This window comes from Orbicella franksi, chromosome 3 (genome assembly GCF_964199315.1).
Source record: "Orbicella franksi chromosome 3, jaOrbFran1.1, whole genome shotgun sequence".
Classification (NCBI taxonomy): Eukaryota; Metazoa; Cnidaria; class Anthozoa; order Scleractinia; family Merulinidae; genus Orbicella; species Orbicella franksi.
In genome coordinates, this window is record NC_138147.1 from 7,335,935 (window position 1) to 7,355,746 (window position 19,812).

General features: G+C 38.0%; 1 protein-coding gene across 1 annotated transcript; it reads right to left on the reverse strand.

Moving 5' to 3' along the window:
- Nucleotides 1-2,552: 2,552 nt before the first annotated feature.
- Nucleotides 2,553-10,554, reverse strand: LOC145481000 (uncharacterized). Its single transcript, XM_081459357.1, has 6 exons — nt 10,180-10,554; nt 8,630-8,771; nt 7,412-7,647; nt 6,322-6,492; nt 5,108-5,251; nt 2,553-2,850 (listed from the first exon to the last, which is right to left on the reverse strand). The coding sequence occupies exons 1-5, from the start codon at nt 10,250-10,252 to the stop codon at nt 5,142-5,144; spliced, it is 732 nt and encodes a 243-aa protein (XP_081315483.1). The 5' UTR covers nt 10,253-10,554; the 3' UTR covers nt 2,553-2,850; nt 5,108-5,141.
- Nucleotides 10,555-19,812: the final 9,258 nt, after the last annotated feature.

Sequence of the window (19,812 nt, forward strand, 5' to 3'; positions counted from 1 at the left end):
TGTAAAAATGGTGGTCAGCGCCCTTGTTTTTGAGTTATATACATTTTAAGTTAAATTCAAGGATGTTTTTTAATAGGTTATACTGTTGTTAAACCCAAAGATTAAAGCTGGTCATTGATCAGTCCCTTATGAATACTTGTTTATCACAGCAAAAGAGAGAGAAAGTCCCATAGCGTTGACAAGAGTCGAAAATCCACTACCACACGCGTGCGGCCAAACGAGGATGAAAACACAACAAACTCGACACAAATCACGCAATGGTCGGGCAACGAAACCTATTGTCAACTCTCAGAAAGATTTGAACTCGATCACATTCGATGAAGGTGGCTGAAAGTCGACCAGATTCAACGTGAGCGTACGTACGACTGAGCTTCAGTCACACAAACGAGAATGAGAGTTGTGACAATCGGATTCTTTCATTCCCTTTAATATTTCGGCTATTTGGGAGACTTTCTTCGGTCCGATTTTACAAGAGCGGCGGTTTGAACTCCGCGATCGTGTAATTCTTTTTAATCTTTTACGTCTGTTCGAGAACGTTTCATTGGTCGTATTTTACGGCAAAACATTTCAAGAAGCTACGCCAATGAACGGTAAAGCTAGCTGAAAATAAATGGCCCATTTTTATGAAAGTTTGCCGTTCACAATCCGCCTTAATCTTCCTTAGTCCTAACCACCGCATATATTTTTCGATTTGTAAATACCTCTTTGGTGTATTTTTTTCTATAGTAAAAACTATCATTTTTAAAGTAATTTTGAACATCAGGGAATTGACTTCGTTTGTGGTTCTTTGATGTTGAGATACTCACCGAAACAAAGATCTTCTTGAGCTTTCTTTGCATTCTACGACAGCTTCGTGGCTCAAGCTTTAAGTTCGAGTTACAGAAACAATTTTACACAACAGCTTGTGTTTTTGTTTATAACTTTATGAATAACCAGAGGTCAATAATTCATTATGTTCCTTTTATTCACTACTCATCAATAGAGTTTTAATTTTGACTTGAAAAACTTAGTGTTAAAAATTCATTTCATCTTTTGGGTTCTATCAAGGTTCTTTGCGGGTTGTAGGAATAATAAGCTTAATTATTTTTCATTTTTACAGGCTTTGAATAAGTTCAGAGAGTAAAGATTAACACAGAGACCTTTTAAAAAACTTACACTTTCTAGTTTGGTTACTAAGCAACAACGATATACTCTAATTTTGGGGATGACTTCTCGGTTTTTTGTTTTGTTTTGTTTTGTTTTAACCTATATATTCATGCAAATTACCATTACGGTTTCCAAAATGGATGATGATCGATCAGAATTGAAACGAAGCAACATCTTTACAGTAGGTCTTCTAACTGACTTCTATACTTAATATTTCTTTTCAGAAAATACCCCTGTAAGAATTAAGCAAGCGCGCACTATCTATAGAACAAAATCATAAGAAAAAACTGAATGAATGAAAATAAGTTAAAACAAGCTTACCTTTATCGATGTGAGCAGTTTGTGGTGAATTGAATTTTAAATACGCGTTCAGCTGGTGTGAGGCTTGGAGCCGAAAATTCTCAGGAAATCGCTCGGAGCAATCTGATGTTCGGCCGTCTCAGACTCCCTCAAATTCCCGGTACGTTCCAGACCATGCACCAACTGACCGCAAGAGACACGAACCGGAACGATAGAGTGGTTTTCAGTTTAGAGTCGAAAATAATCAGGCAATTACTTTGGTTTTGGTTTTACGACACTTAGTAGAAAACCGTTCTAAAGGTAATCCCCGGATGAGAGACACCTGGTCCGGTTACGTCACGTCCTAATTTATGACAGTTTTTCATAATTTTGTATTCTCTCTCTCCCGGAGATAAGTCTCTCGCCCGGGGGTTTGGCTGAGGGTGGGAGATGACTGACATTTCATGCTAGGTAAGTTTATCTTTTATAAATTTTCTAAATGGATGTGAGGGCTCCCTGTGAGGTCTCCTTCCGCGCAGCTGTTGAGTTGTGCATAATGATGGCGCAAGCAAAGCGATTTTACATTTGATAACCTAAATATACTAGTGTTTCTTTTTTTATTTTCTGATGGTGTTTTCTAAACGGAAATATAAAAGACCACAGAACATTTTTTCTCCGTATTTGTATCGAGTTAGGTTCACTCGTGAATAAGTGAAACTCTATATAGAAAGACGGAAAATCCTTTCTTAATTAATGCACCTAAAGGTGGTGACTGTAAAACACAGACTGCAGATTGCAGAGCAGGGGAATGAATGTAAACTTCATGTAAAAGTATGAAATAAGGTAGCATTAAGAGCAGGTCCATCTTAAGCCTCAAATTAAACCCTTACCGATCGCGCACGAGTGAAGTAATCGGTCGACTGGAACATTTTGGCCGTCGATTTACTTGCTCTCTTTTCTATCACTTTAGATGTTTTGTTGTATAAACCTGACGTTGTCAAATCAGCAACTTTGCATCGACGTGTGTAAATAGTAGTTATCTAACCGATGTAGACCCATGTCTTGTTGCCATTACTTCTAGGTCTTGAGGGTCTAGATTAGCCCTATCGCGAGTTTGGGCGCTAATATTAGTTTGTTCGCAGTTTTCTTCACCTGATTATATCTGGACGTTGCAAATGGCAGGCTTTAGGTGGGTATACATATATATGTACAAACACAAGGAAAACAGCAGTTTTGCACAATAACTTTGTTGTTCTTAATTCATCACTTTATTAACAATTGTTTCATTTCAGTGAATTTCTGACATTAACTGAAGCTGAAGAATATTCGGACGAGTCTAATTTCCAGCTTCATTTTAGTTAAACAGGGAGCAGTAGAATGATCTCCTTATCAGTTTACCGATGGCGCGCCAATTCAGTCTTCATCCTGTGAGGCGTAAAGAAACGATTGTGTCAGACTTTGGATCCTGCGGGAACTCCAATATGAAAAGGTCGCGAATGCTCGTCGTCTCGCTAAGGGGTATTCAAAATCAAGGATTCTGGTCTCACTTAAGGCCGCCGCACACTAGCCGATATTTTGCCGGCCGACAAAATATCTTCACTTGTCGGCTAGTGTGTGGTGAATTCAGACAAGTCTGCGACAAGATCGGGGCTTGTCGGGCTATATCTGACAGTGCTAGATCTCAAAACGTCTTGTCGGGGCCTGTCGGCTAGTGTGCGGTGGACCAAGACAATTTGTCGGGGCTCGGGCGCGCCTCAACCAATTAGGAAATGCCATGAGAGTCTTGTCAATGGAATAGGCGCCATCTTGATTTTGGATGACTCGGCCCCAAGCCTCACCGCAGTTAGTCGCGACAAAAAAATCGGCTAGTGTGCGGCAAACTGATGGCTCGACAAATTTTAACCCGATTTGACCCCGACAAAAAATCTGCAGTTCCGCGACAAAAAATCGGCTGGTGTACGGCAGCCTTTAGGGTGTTGATGACCAAACGCCAGTACTGAAAGCAGCCAAAGTATCTTTCAGCCTGTGCAGTCGAAGAAATAATGATAAAAGAAAAGTTCTCATTTCCGTTTTTAGGCTCGATTTCCGTTGGTCTCTCGAATCTGGTCTACTAGCGTGGACTCCTTTCCTAAATTAAACAGCGGCAGGTCAAATAAGTTCGGGCCACGCCCAGAATTGGCCTCCTTTGGGGGTTTACTTCAAATTTTCCGACAAGCATCCGCGGTCTTTTCATATGGGAATTCCTCCCGGGCTTTGAACGCTGTTGAGAAGGAATCCAACAGACGCTCGAGTGTACCTAGATTATTTACATATAGCCTGCAGTACAGGCGGATTAGCGGGCTCTAGTGCGATACACGAGCGCGCGCGAAGTGGTACATAGTACCTTTTTACCTAGATTATTTACATAGTATTGCAAACGTCTGTGCGACTGTTGTAAAATATCTTCTCAAATGAAATCATTTTTAACTGACACCAAATGTCGAAAACAAATTTTGAAGTTCATATAAAACATTTGAAAATACTGGTGAAATGGAACTGATGATGAAATTTTATCTGTGTTTGCGCAATTTCTCTGAACTTTGAAATTTATTTTCTCGTGCTCCAATGGGAAATTGTTTTTGGTGTTATTCCAGGCAACTATTTGTATCTTTAGCTCTTAAAAAAGGGGAAAAGGACTGCAATATACCTAAAAAAATGATTCTGGTACAAGGTTTTTTCCCACTTAAAACTGAAATTGCCCGATTTCCTATCGGATTTCGTCTTTCAAAGTGCTTATTTAAATTGTTATTTTTGCGTGTGTGGGTTTCATGACATGCACACACAGTGAAGGAGAGTTTCTAGATTCTAACTATGAATCCCTTCTCTTACATCATATGTATTCTAAACATTGGGTAGGATTAATCTTGGTATAGACCTTTTTCAAGTAATATATCAAACACGAGGAACAGTGTTTCATCGGGTTATCCAAACCACGAGAAGAAAGTTGAGAAAATGACGCGCAGCGGAGTATTTTTGACGAAATTCGAGGTGTTTGGATAGCCGATGAAACACTGTCTCGAGTGTTTGATATATCTTCTCAGTCGAAACAAAACCTAAGGAGAAAACGGAGAAGTAAAATCGTCAAAATCTATGCTAATTAAGACCGGGTATCCAAACCTCCTTCACGGTTGTGATTTCCTCTGTTTAAACTTGATGAATTATTAATGAGTTTGAGAAGACCAGAAATACGTGTTCAGATCTCTTAAAAAAGGATTTTCAAATTTGATCAAAATTGTGAAGTGCTCAAATCCATGATTCCTTAATCTCCCAAAAGCCTAGAGTGAAGAATTATCAGATTAACTGATGATTTTAAAAATATTCTATAGTTTCCAAGAATAACTAAGTAAAGATACTTTCTTGCATAACTTTATGGTGGGACACCATTAACGTAATGGCTGTATTACTAAGTTCTTGTTTTAAGCAAAACCATTTTGTTATATCAGTTGACTAAAATTGACAATAAAACTGAAAAAAAATAACTGGGCAGCAAGATAAGCCGTGAAAAGGACAAATGCATCCATGACTTCCATTTTCCTGTAGCAACACTGGTCGTTATTCACTAAATACTGGAAAGACGTATAAACAGAGAACTGAAACGAGGGCAAACTAGAAAGTAAGAGTAAGAAATACAAACACTCAATACCTTTGTATGTTGCTAGGAAACGGTACATGGAAGATTAAGGACAAAGTCCGCACGCCTTTTTACAGTCTCTGCGAACTACAGCAAGATCGCAAAGTTCCCATTCTTTGTACTGCTCGCAGGAGGGGCTCTTGTCCACACAGGGTTCTTGTTAATGTAAAGAGAAAATGAAAGCTTATGAAGGAAAACTGTTTACTGCTGATTTAAAATCTCTCTTTCCTTTATCCGTGCAATAAATTATTATATATAACTGCGTTTATTAAAGTCTGGATCATTAGATAATCAGGATAATGCAATTCAAGAGTTTTCACTGGCTTAGCAATAATGGTAAATGGGCCATTATACCATGCTCAACAAATATGGTAAGCCAACGCTTAAGTTTCTAGGGTGTTTCATTTTTTCTATATTTTGGGGCCGTTTTTAATGAAACAATTATTCCACTCGCGCTTGTTGGAAATGAGATGATTACAGCCAAGCCGATAGCGCCTCGTTGGATATCTACCATATTTTATAGCTCGCCACTAAATTTTCTTCGCAATAGTGTTCATCGGCGATGAGACACTATCAGCCCATAGTACCCGTCCGAGGAAAACACCCGGATGGATAGTAGTCGTCCGTCAAAATATTCTGCGAACAAACGGTCTTATAATTATGGAAAAAAAATTGAAAGACGCGATTTTCTTCTTGAAATTTTGCATTTGGCTTTCATGCCTTTCACCTGAAAAAGTTGAAAATAATTTAATATGATTTTTAAACAGGCACGGAAGAAAAATTTAGTGGTGAACAGTAAAGACAATAGAGTGTTTATGTCTCGGAACTATCGGTCAGATAGTTACCCCTTAGAAATTTTATGTTCTTAAAACTAGTATATTTGCTCACAAAGCTTCGCTTCTCGGGCAAATATTTGTTTTATTAGAACACCCGCGGGGCAACTATCCGTCGATAGTTCCTCGACAGAAACACTCTGTTGTTTAACAACGCTCGCCCGTGGAATTATTATTAAGTAGCCTAATGAAGCAATCAAACGCGCCGAGAATGTGGAACCTTTCTTCAGTTAGTCTGGAAAACTTCAGACGATCGTTAAGACTACACAAGATATCTGATTGCAGCCTCAGCAGAAGACTGAAAGAAAATAATTTTGTCACGATATTCAGAAATAACCTAGCGTAGACATGATAGCCTGGTATTTAGTATAATACAGTATTAATCATTCTTACCTGGGCAGGAATGCGTGTTACAGTCGGCAACCTCTTCAGTGTTACCAAAGCAAGGTTTTCCACATTTGCTCGGTCCTGGGTTATTACATGATCTTGTTCTTCTTTGTTGGCCTCCTCCACAAGTTTTGCTACACGAACTCCAGCCAGACCAGGCAGAGAACACACCATCTACTGCAAATTCAATAGGTTAAACAATAACTTTAAAGGCCCCTAGTCAATCTCCACCATTTTAGATACCATCGAAATTATTGATATTGCGTGGTGAAGCGAAATCTTATCGCTTTACCGTCGTGCCACTGAGAGTATGTTTAATTATCTTTAGTAGTTTGACAGTGATTTCCTTCGTTTCGACATGCTCCGAATAAAATATAATAGTCAAACTCTCGCATGTGAACAAAAACAAAGGTGTGGTTAACTAGGGCCCTTTAAAATATTTCCACGGTAGTATACTTGGGGAAGTTGACACGATAACGTAAGGGTTAGCCCACTGGGCTACGGATCGAGTCAAGGTCAGGTGTATTCCTAGGCAATACTAAAGGTGTTTCTCTCCACCCAGTTGTTTAAATGAGTACCGGCGAAATAAGTGATGATTTAGTAAATTAGTAACCTAGCGTTGGACAGACTGGCATCCCATCCGGGGGGATAGACGTACTCGCTTGATATTGCATAAACCGGGATAATCTCCGGCGGCCTATGGGACTCGTTGGCCCGATAAAGGAGAGCTTTACTTTTCTAGTTTTTGTCTCCTTGGTGTCTTTCCCAGACTGTTCCGCTGAGGTTTTAACTGTTTTGGTTGCAAATGAGAGTCAAATACTTTTTAAATGCTAAAATCAACTCAGTATAAAGCCATTGACATTTTTAAAAATTCACAGTTTACAAAACTTCAATTTTCATACGAAAGAGTGGCAGTTTTGGACTCAGATCTACACATTTGTACACAAAGATGCCCTATGAGTTATATATTTAATAACTCTTTTGCCTAGAAACATAGTGGCCTGGACGTGCTATGGCCAATCAATCGTTATAGGGAAATCGATTACAAGTAATGGACGATCAGTTTAACGCTTAATCCATTACTTTTCCTATTTACCCGGCTCGACGATTTTGTAGATATAATTTGCTCTTGCAGCTCCAACACACGCCTCGTCTGAATCGTCGTTGCATGGTTTGAATCCGTTGCTGACTGCTGAGAGGCACTGGTTTGAGTTCCCGTCTCTATCATAAGTTTGATTAACGTTTTCTCCGCTCCAACATTCACCATAAAATTGGAGACCGAAAATGATGTAGCCTTTCTTGGAGACAGCTTCGGCGCAGCGTAACACTTGACTGAAATGAAATCATAGTTAGAGAGGACGAAGAATAAGAGAGTGAATCCCCCATGAAGGCCTTATTCCCAAGGTACCCTCTTGAGTTATTTATAGATTAATTTCAGTTCACGGGAAATCCCAGGAGGGTCTCCAAACACTCATTTTGCTCGCGTGGACAGCCTAGGGGGGGCTCTCCACGCATGCATCTTCATGAAAACGAGCAACTCGCGTAGTATCATGTTATCCGTGGAAGAACCTTGCATGTACCTTGGCTAAAAATAAGAGATTACCTTAAAGATACGACCTATATGGGGAGTTAAATGCCTTACCCTTTACCTTTTCTTGATTATACTGTACTTTATCATGTAAAAACGCCTAACTTTGATAATTTTTTTGTGCCAAAACATGTTTGGTACAATTCAGTTCTATCAAAGAAACTCAGAATCAGTCTTTCTTACATTTTAAGTTCCAAACAGTATAGTATTTAAGGGGGGGGGGGGGTTAGGAAGTTTAAAGACGGATCAAAAGGAAAAAAAAAAACGTTTTGGAACACCACCAGACAGTTGAACGCCCCCCAAAGGGGCAGCTCAGGCTGGTGGAAAAACCGTTTGGTCTACGTCTTCCAATTTTTAACTTCAAATTCCTATTTTAAAACAACATCAAATCTTCAAAATTTACTATTTCCATAAATTCTACTACTCTTTTGAGAAAAACTATTTGTCCCCAAATATACCCAAAAATCCGGCCCACTCGGGGGCAAGGAACTAAACATACCCAAAAATCACCAAAAAAATTACAAAACAGCCCAAAACGTAAATATGTGGGATGAGCTAAGAGATGTTTGACTGCTTGAAACGTGAAAGAGATCTTTGCGTTAAAACCATAATACCCAGCCAAAATACGGCCTTCATGTTAATCCCCGCCTTTTAAAATTTGATTAAAGTTGTTTTCATAGATTAATTGTCGCCCTCAGAAGTTTCAGACAAATTCAGTTCACTGACCTGTTTATGAGGTCCTCTGGAAAAGACCAGTTCAGTCCAAAACGATAGCTTTCTATAAGCATTGGTAACGGGCGTGGTTCTCTCAAACTATCCTTATAACAACCAACTTTGACGTATTCAATGCAACTCTTGACCCCATCTCCTACGAATACATTGCAACAACTCTTAAGAACTCAGTTAAGATAAAAGTAATAATAATATGTTATATATATGTTGTAGAATTATATGTTATTGTTTTTAAGCCTCCTTTTTATGCTTCATGAAGTCTAAAAATCATGTAGACTTCCAAAAGGAAAAGAATGTTTGATGATATTAAATAATCAATACATTTATAAAAGGCGAACGGGCCTTTTGAATTAATGGAAAGCCAGAATGAGAAATTAGAATTTTACAGTGCTACTCCTCGAACCAGGCCAGTTGAGAACAAAGGATAGCGATCTTGTTCTCAAATAAATTTATGACATTGAAGAATACGAAAAACAGTTCTTAACAAAATTGAAGACCCAACAAAGTGCGAGGAGTTGCAAACCTCTGAGGAAACTTTGCCACTTTTTGATTGGTAAGTTTCGAGTCTTAACGTTTGTGCGGTTTTCAACGTTTTCGGTTTTAAGCATGGCTGCGGCAAAATGAGTTTTCAAGCTTATTTTTCGAGCAAGATTTTGAACAATTATGATAATTCGCAATCTGAGAGTGTATATAAGCCAGAGGAATCGAAAGTACTTATGTATCCATGTCAAACGGACCCTTATTACTTGCCGACACGAAAAAGCTACCGGTCCATAGTTCTCAGAATACGTTTTGATTGGTTAGTTTTTTTCAAGGTGACCAGGTTCGAATTGTCACGCTGTAAGTTAGTAATAATAGATGGCGTGAAAATGGATCCCCCAACCCCGAAATGTTTTGCTGTCTTTTTAGTATGAATTTCGAACAATGAGAAACAAATAAAATGGGTTTTGTCATAAAATTGCCATATTTATTTGTTTGTCTGATATTTATTTCTTTTTTCGGTTTGTTTATCATTCTGCAAATTGTTAGAAAATTATTGGAAATTCTACAAAACTGACCCTGCTTCAAAATGGTAAAGTTCGTTCAATTCATACATTTACTTAATTAATTCGCGTTAGCTATTTCCCAGTACAATTGGATCATTCCCAAGGTTAGTATACTTTCACATCGGCCTTATTGAATTTTTTTATATTAAGCAATGGGATAATGTAGACGTCGGCTATCTCTGTGAAATGGCTTCCTATACTAATTATTCGTCTGTCATCGTTGATTGAGTAAACATAAGTAAAATATAAATCAGCAATACCCGATGAATGTTAATCTATATGTAACAGCATTGGTTAAAATTAAAGGTTTCTTTTGTTTTCTTTTTTTAACTTGGATCCGCGGTGTGAATTAATAAGCCAGTCATCTAAATGAGAATGATGTCGTATTTTGAGTTCAACTAAATATATCCTCTTGTATTTCTCCAAAAAGTTTCACGAGGGATCGATTCCGAAAGCAATGGAAGGACAAAAAATATTTTTCGATTAATTCCAACGTACCTTCAGTAAATCGCCAGTGAAGTAACAGAAGGAAGCCCATAAGATTGAAACTAACGAGTGTCAGTTTCATCATCTGTTGTGCTGATTTTCCAAGAAGATATGCGGTGGTGACTGGAAGAGGAAAAGAGTTCAATACTGCCCTCGCAAGTGGTTCTTCAGAGTAAATTTGTCCGTAACTACAACTGTATTTCTTTCATTATGCGTCTGCTTTTATTAATATTTCGTGTTTTTTTTTTTCCCGGAATAAACAAACATGACACTTTAATAGACTATCTTCTTCCTTTTTCGAGACGTTTTATCCGGCGTCGGTTAAATTCGATTGTGATCTGCATTTGAAATCGGGAATATTTAATAACAGGAAAATAAAGTGTAATGGTCTTTGTTCCCTTGTAAGTTTCCGGGCTCGACAGAAACACCGTTCTCTGACTGAAAACAATAAATGGACAATTTATATGAACAGCCCTATTTGTGTCGATATTGGTGGGAGAATTTTCACAACTGCATGATTTTGCGTGCGAACACCAAATCATTAGAGCAAGATTATGCGATTAATAGTTTTTATTAAAAAGTTTTTAATAAATCTATCTTTTGTACCACGCGTCTAGTGAAAAAAAAATCTTTTCTTTTCTTTCCTTGCTCCATTGAAAGGATCATAACTGTAAATATTTACTCTTCTGTTATGTCAGATGAAGAAAATTCTTTTAAATCAATATCAAGAACAACTGCATGGTTTAGCCGTGAGACAAAAAAAAGTCGCATCTGGCCAAACACGAGCGTGTGAAAAGCCAGACGGTTCTTTATTACGAAGAAGGAATTGTTGCTTTTTATGAAGACTGATTATTTCTTCCGAGATATCAAGGGAAGTTGATGATTTGAAGAGATTTTAAGACTGCCCTTGTATTTTTTGCAAGCGGGTCCAAATAGACCACAACACGTTTAACACTTTTAACTGGTATTGAAAATCTACCCTTCGTTATTACTTCATGTAATGTTGTGAGTTTGAAATTCATTTTTTGTGGGTTTTTTTTCACAGTTCTCGGGCATATTACATCGAGTCATTTCACTAAGGCTTATGACATTTGCGGTATTTTATTTATATCATTGGTCTGATTAAAACATCAGATAAAACTTTCTGTATTAAAACCCACCGACACCCACTCAAGCATACGCCAGTTATAGCTTTTTAAAAAGAAAGTCAGAAATTATTAGCTAAATCGACATTTTTATCTACATATGTTGCCCATGAATCGATATTAGTTTGATATCGACGAAAGTTGCCTTATTTCACTGGTATAAAAATTGTAGTGATTTAAATAACGTCTGTAGTTAGAAGCGATATACAAGAAAATTAGAACTCGTTGTAATAAAACCACTTCATGACTTTATTTATTTCGTAAACCCAGGCCGCCCAGCGCTCAATCATGAACACTTGACGAGATTGAGCCGGATCGGACCTCTTGATGTGGCTTCCTTGTCCATTACAGTTCAGTCTTCTCGCAGCATATTTTCGGCCAATCACTTTGATAATTCAACGGCACTCGGATATGCGCGGAAAAGGAGAAAGAAAGTATGAGTTTAAATAGCCTTGCTTTAGAGCACAACAGAGAAGTAATCTACACGGGACTGTAAAGCCTGTGGTGTATTTTTAACAGCAAATCACCGTGTCTCCCACAAAGTTTTAAATATTGCTAAAGATAATAATCTTTTTTTTGTCCGCAGCATACCGCGAGAGCGGCAACATTTTAATTTCCTTTGAATTTCGCTTTTCAATCTCAAAGTTAAAGTTATTAAATAACTTCTTATCCCGCGACAAGTTTATCTTTTATTCGTTATATTAAGACACACTTTATTTTACTCAAATAACCTTTATTTAAACTAAGAAACTTGTCAACATTTTTAAAATTATTGAATATGGATAACTGAAAAACGAACAGCAAAGTAAAATTTAATAACAATCTAAATACAATTCACAGGGATTACAATAAGACTTGTATTATTATTGGACGCTAGCTAAAGAAACAACTAAAGAATGGCGAAAGAAATTCACATTAAGTTTCTGTTTGTCATGCGAGGATTTCCTATTTTATGATATATTTCTCTGATTTGTCCTTTAACTCGGGACGGTTTATAGTCTCAGAGCATAATTTTCTCTATTAGTACTGATTGTATTGAGCTTTGTTTAAATAATATATTGAAAATGTTGGTACACTGTTAGGGATTTCCATATTCTCGTAAACTTCCACTTAAGAATAGTATACAGTATAGTTTAAGAATAAATTGCATGATGTTAATAGCTTGGGGAAATTTCTTTCGGTTAATGCTTCCTAAAGGGGAACGAAACTGATTTCAGATTAGTCCGGGGAACAACATTTGCGCACTTCAATTTATGGAGCAGGGGCTATTTAAGAGAGTGGATTCAAGAAGTAATTGTAGTTTTTCTTGAAATATTACCTCCGGCACAAACTTTCACTTATCTTGTTTCTACCCAGCCCCCCTCCAGTTATTCTCTTAAATCTGATTGTAGAGTTATGCTAGCATATTTATGTCACAACTTTAACCCAATTAAAAATGTTTCAATTTACTCGCGTAGTTTGAAGTGTTTTAAAATCTTTGCCCATTCATCCTGTTCGGCTTGGTCTGAACTCTTTTTTTTTTTTCAATTCCACTGAGGGAATATTACGTAATCATCTTTCTACGTGCACAAAGCAAAGAAAATTCACTACAAAAACAATAGCGTGCACGTGGAAAGTCTGTATACGAGCCAAGTGGCCCGTCAGGCTGGCGCTTCTCTCCGGTTTCTGTAGCGTGAAGCGACTAGGAGTATTTCTGCCCCCCCCCCCCCCCTGGATGGGATGCTAGTCTATTGCAGCAACAGCGTGTACCAGGCGTTTTCTGCGACGCGCCGCCATCTTGCAAAAATCATGGAAACAAGGCTCGCTTGACGTCCTGCATGTCAAAACGCGGTTCCCATGCCAATGTCAAATTACGTAGAGGAACACACGACACATCAATATTTTGGGAGGTTAAATGAACAGCACCGAAAGTCAGGTTTTCGCATGACAGAGTAAATTAAATCTTCTCGGGGTTGGTATTCACCTCCGCCTGCGCTCGAGAATCAGACACTAATCTTAGATAGTTAAAGTAAATGTCTTAGGAGTCATTAGTTGTCCGAAAATGTTTTTTTTTTCTTACATCTGTATTATTGTGGATCTGTCTCGATTTAGGTATAACACACAAAACAAACATTTTTAACGCGCGTTTAGTTCTGTTAAGGTGCGCCTTAAATTAAAACAAACTGATGATAGTAAACTGGAGACTATTGAGATGATATGAAAATTCAAAATCGCCCCAAAATGACAAGGCATCAAACACGCAACATGTTGCAAGGTGTTGCTGCAACAAGTTAACCAAACATGTGCAACATGTTACGCGCAGCAATAAATGTTTTAAGCTGTGGCGTTACAATGTTGCGTGTGTTTGGTCGGGACTTAACAGAATGGGGACTCTTCAAAGCACTGAAAGTCGCAGATAAATTGGTTGCCAAACAATGTATGCCGGCTCAAAAATGTAAAATCATTACTTTGATACAAGCACTCGTCTGAAGTGTTCAAAACGTGTGGATATCTACAATATTAAATTTCATCCCGATTTCCAAATTAAACCCAGTTGGTTCAAAATATGCCACCAACAAAACAGCTATTAATTTCAACTAGTTAATATAGTGATCACTTGCTGGTTTTCACTAGCGATAGAGTCGGAGACGAAGTCGGAATCGTAAGAACGCTTACAATCAGGTGAAAATCGAAAATCGGAGTTGTAAGCGGAGTCGTAACCTCGACGGAATCGCAGTCGGAAGAACCAAAACGTTTCCATTTCTTTCGATTCCGCTCACGACTCCGTCGCTTATGATCCAGTGAAAACTAGTTTGTTGGAGTCGGAAGCAGAAGCGGAAGAACCTATACTACTCATCACGATGCCTGGAATCGAGCAGTGTGATTGGTTTATTCATCGGCGTCTGCTTGCGACAATCTAGTTTTCACTAGATCATAAGCGACAGAGTCATAAGCAGAATCGATGTTCTGCATGTGACTCCGTTGGTTTGATTTTCACTAGGTCGTACCACTCTGCGCTTCTGATTGCGACTCCTTCTTCAGTAAAAGTGATCTAACGTTAAAGTAATCGCCAGACGATGGGCGTCGTGTGAGCATCACTTCGGGTATGATTTCACCTTCGTCTTTATTGTAAAAATATGTAAACTTAGAGTTCAATTTTAAGGCAAAACACTAACTTTTAACTTGTGTTTACAAACGCAAAGATGGTTGCTAGTTTTCGCACTCTTTTTAGTCTGTCAATCGTTCTGTTAAAATTTGTATTTGAGAAAATTGTAACTGATTTAAAGAAACACTATCAGGAACATGGCTTTGAAACATATTGTCATTGATAGAAACCTAAACATAATGGTCTAGTTTTGTTAAACTAGCTGTTGTTTTCACATGAAAAATGCGCGTTCGATTAAAAAACCTGCAACATTGTTGCCCGGGTTTTGTACAATGTTGCAATAAAAATCGTCTCGTGTAACATAACGTCGACCTTTCCCATGACAAAGTTGCATTAAAAGTTGTTTCGCGTAACATGGATTAAAAATCGGTTCGTGTAACATCACGTTTACATAATGGGGACCCAAAGCACTGAAAGCCGCAGACTAATTAGGTGCCTTTTCTGTTTTTCGAATTCGATCATAGGAATATGCGCGTATTTAATCTAAAATCGTTACTTTGATAAAAGCAATCTTTTAAGTGTTCAAAACGTGGTTATTTTCAATAACTAATTTCATCCCAATTTCCAAAACCCAGGTACTTCAAGTAATCAATCTACCGCTACCTACAAAATAGCTATTATTACTCTCTGATTATTACGTGAAAGTCAGCGATGGACAAAGGGCATTACCCCGTCTTGGCAACATCCCGTATTTTGGATAACATTGTTTTCTAATTTAAAAAAACTGTGGGTCTGGATGACCAAAACACCCTTGCTTTAAGCTTTGAGTGTCCTTCGATTGCGTAGAGAAGGAAAAATATTCTTTAAGTAAAATGAGAAGCACACCCAAGTGAATGTAATCAGAAACTCCAGCAAGTCTTGGCAGGTATAACTTAAACAGCACTCTTCCAATTTTTTCAGCTATCAATTTCATTTTTTACCATGTAACATCTCACCTGTTTAGAGATCTTACTTGGAATATGACCAGGTCTAAAGAAGATAAGACTTGTAGGTAATGGTTTGGTAGTCAGTGTGACACTGTTAGCAAGAACGAATGCTTCGTTTTATCTAACGCATCCACTCACTTAATTGCAAGTAACTGCTACCCACGCGAGATCCTAAATTATATGCGACTTAAAGGGTGTCAATCAGTGAAGCTCTCTCCGAAGTTTTAAACTGTTTCGTTAAAAAATGAGTGCATTTGTTCAGGCCTTAACATAATGAGGACTCTTCAAAGCACAAAAAGCCGCAGACCAATCGGGCGCTATTTCTGTTTTTCGAATTCGATCGTTGCAAAACGTGCTTATTTAATGTAAAATCGTTCCTTTGATGCAAGCAATCATCTGAAGTGTTCAAAACCTAGTTATTTTCAGTAACTAATTTCACTCCGATTTCCAAACCCAAGTAGTTAAAATAATCAATTTAATTTCTTGCTGCCTACAAAATAGTTATTCAGTGATCTCTTATTGTCACATGAAAGTGATCGATGGACAAAGGGCGTCGTGTGAGCATCGCTCCGATACAACGTCCCGTGTTTTGGAGAACATTGTTTTCTAATTTAAACAAATTGTGGGTCTGGCTGACCAAAGAACCCTTGCTTTAAGCTTTGAATGTCGTTCAAAATTAATATAATATTAGGACTAGAATTTTAGGTTTAGGATCTTAGACATTTTATCAGAATTTATTATACCTGATGAATTTTGTGCCGTGTATTAATAATAATGATTAAAGATCAAAGATTCAATTGTGTAGAGAAGGAAAAATATTCGTTAAGTAAAATGAGAAGCACACCCAAGTGAACGTAATCAGAAACTCCAGCAAGTCTGGGCAGGTATAACTTAAACAACACTTTTCCAATTTTCAGCTATCAATTCAGTTCATTCAGGAGATAAGACATACAGTTAATGGCTTGGTAGTCAGTGTGATAATGTTAGCAAGAAAGAATGCTCCGTTTTATCTAATGCATCCACTCCCTTAAATTGCAAATAACTGCATGCTACCCACGCGCGATCCTAGATTATATGCGGCTTAAAAGGATGTTAATCACTGCAGCTCTCGCCAAAGTTTTAAACTGTTGCGTTAAAATAAAACGTGCATTTGTTCAGGCCTTTATATAATGAGGACTAAGCCACAGACAAATTAGGCGCCTTTTCTGTTTTTCAAATCCGATCGTTGCGATATATAGTTATTTAATGTAAAATCGTTCCGGTAACTATTTCCCCCCCGATTTCCAAAACCCAAGTAGTTCAAACAATCAATTTAATTTCTTGCTGCCTACAAAATAGTTATTTAGTGATCTCCCATTGTCACGTGAAAATGATCGATGAACAGCGGGCGTCGTATGAGCATGACTTCGATACAACGTCGTGAATTTTGGAGGACATTTTCTCTAAACGTCATTGTTAAATGTGAGTTTAGTTGTTTTCTTTATCATCGCCTTTATTCCCTTGAAACAAACGTTTCGGAATACACTCACTCGCAAAGAAATGATTCACTTAAAAATTGATTTTAAAGTCGTCTTTATAGTAAAAATTTGTGAACTTGGAGTTCGATTTTCGTGCTCAACAGTAGCTTTTAACTTGAGTTTACAAACGCAAGAAAAAGTAGCTGGTCATTGCTCTTTCAGCCAATCAATCGTTCTGTTAAAATCTGTGTCATCAGGCCGGGAAAGTCACTGAAATCCTAGAACCTATTGTCATTGATAGACAGTTAAATATAATAGTCCAGTCTAATTAGACATTACTATCTTAACTTGAAGAGAATTTTAAAATGGGATAGTTAAGTATAAGCTGTGATCGACGGGAAATTGAAAACATCGACATCTGGTAGAGTTTTTCAAGCATATTTTCTCGATGTATTTTATCCTGTTTGCTGTTATCCAATTGATGTTTCGATTAAAACATATCAGTTGTGGGCCTGGCTGACCAAATCACCTATGTTTTAAGCTTTGGGTGTCTTTCGATTGGGTAGAGAAGGAAAAATATTCGCTAAGTAAAATGAGAAGCACACCCAAAAGAATGTAATCAGAAACTCCAGCAAGTCTAGGCAGGTGTAACCTAAACAGCACTCTTCCAATTTTGAGCTATCAATTCCATTTTGTATCGTGTAACATCTCACCTGTTTAGAGATGTTACTTGTGATATGCCTAGGCCTAAAGGAGATTAGACATCTAGTTGATGGTTTGGCAATCAGTATGACATTATTGACAAGAACGAAGGCTTTTATCTGATGCATCCGCTCACTCATAGAGGAAAAGAAAATGCTACCAATGCACTCGTAAGCCTTAATTACATGCGGCTTAAAAGGCGTAAATCAGTACAGTTCTCGCCATTCTTGATCTGCGGTTGCAGAGAGTATTATATCACTGGCAGTTCTCTGATCAATCACAAGCGTCAGGGCAAAGGGAAAGGTAGGAATATTGAACATTAAAGAAGATTATTTTTAATAAATCATGTAACGATTTAATAAATCTTTTGGACGTTTAAGTCGCTCACACATCCTCTTCGCGGCTGTGAGTGGAGCATAAGGCTAAGGTTTTGCTAACTACCGCTTCTTCAATGGGGAAGGCGGAATTTTCTTTTTGTGCTCTTTCACTGCAAAAAAAAAAGTGGCTTGGAAGGCGGTATCAGATTTTTCGAAATGTGTTTTTGAATTTCCCATGCAAAACTCGAATGATATACACTTAAATCGTCAGCATTGCAAAAGAAAATTGCTCAAAGTTGCAATAAAACCACCGATTGTCTTCAAACGTTAACAGACAAATCATTTCCAACCGAATTTGCGATATCTAGACGAACCATACGTCTGACCGCTCATAGTGTTATTTTGTGCATCTTCCAAACAAAGAGTTAAATTGCCAAGCTTGTCCAGCATTTAATGCGTTTTTATTTTGAATGTTTGCCAATTGGAAAATTATTTTTCCTAGTAAATATCATCATTCTTATTGTTATGCGTTTGGCTCATTGTAATAACAGTCGCACCATTGGGTAGAAAAGTTTCAACTGACACCCATTCGTTTATTCATACACAATTGTTTCCAGGTAAAACAAGATGAAATTCTTGTGTTTTGCGGTTCTTTGTCTTGGATCTTTAATGGTAAATGCTAGAGGTAAGCGATAGGAATAGGATTACTGGGAACTGGTGAAATGGGAGAAGAAGTAAATAGCCGAGTGATGAGCAGATGGACTTAAAGTCCTAAGGACCTTTGTCCAAGTCGTCCATTACGACGATAAACTGACGGAATTGGAAATTTTGTTCCGAGTTCAACTCCCGGCACACGCTACTGTAGTAGAGGTGCGGTGGCCTCATGGTTAGTGCGCTTGACTCTGGATTGAGCAATCCGGGTGCGAGCCCTGGCCAGGGAGATTAAGTTGTGTTCTTGGGAAAGACACTTGACTCTCACGGTGCCTCAGATGTATAAATGGCTACCGAAATATCTAATGATGGGGGTAACCCTGCAAAGAACCAGCTGCTAGCATCCCATCCAGGGGGAGTAGAAATATTCCTAGTCACTTCATTTTACAGAAACCGTGATAAGCTCCGGCCTGATGGGCCACTTAGCTCGTAGGCAGACTTTACTTTACATGCTACTCTGACATTACGGTTATTAAATCAGCCTCCAGCCATTTCCCTGGGCTAGGACAGCAATAAAATGCCGTCAATGATTTCAGACTTGTATAAGCAGTGATTAACAAACATTCTGAGTTTTTTAGTCCTTAAATAGGATAAGCTTTTTGCCTCTTTTATGTCGTTGTGATTCCGGTGTGATCCTTAGATAGAGTTCTTTCAAATTGCCCATCAGTTCAATCTCTTAGGAAACGCCCAGCTACGTACGCCGAAAAATATCTGGTCTATTAATACAGAGCTAACTATCTAAGTTAATGCTAGATTTTTCCGTGTTTAATACACAAAAGAAATAAAAATGAACGATCTGCGCACGCTATTCATAGTTATCGTTTTTCTTTAAGCAGGGTGTCATTTGCGTGGTTTGTGCCTTAAGGGGGGTATTAGTTTTCGATAAATAACATCAAATAGGGTCAGGTTACAAGACCTTTTTCGACACACACCTACTCTATAAATTTGGCATGACTATTCCGCGGCGGGAATATGTCGACTTTGTTAAGTCTTACAGTTAAATGACGCACTTGTTAGGTATGCCGGAGTTTATGGCTCACTGTGTCTTATCTTTCGTCCTACAGTATCTTTTCACAAAACTGGAGCAAAAAGCCAACCAGTTTAGTGTGTAGACAAATTGTAATAGTAGTAGAAATACTTAAGATTTTATTTTCTGAAGGTAACACTTTTAAAACAAACAACAATTCTTCTAAACTTTAGCTGATTGTGGCACGTTTTCTTATTCTTTCAGACACTTCCAAA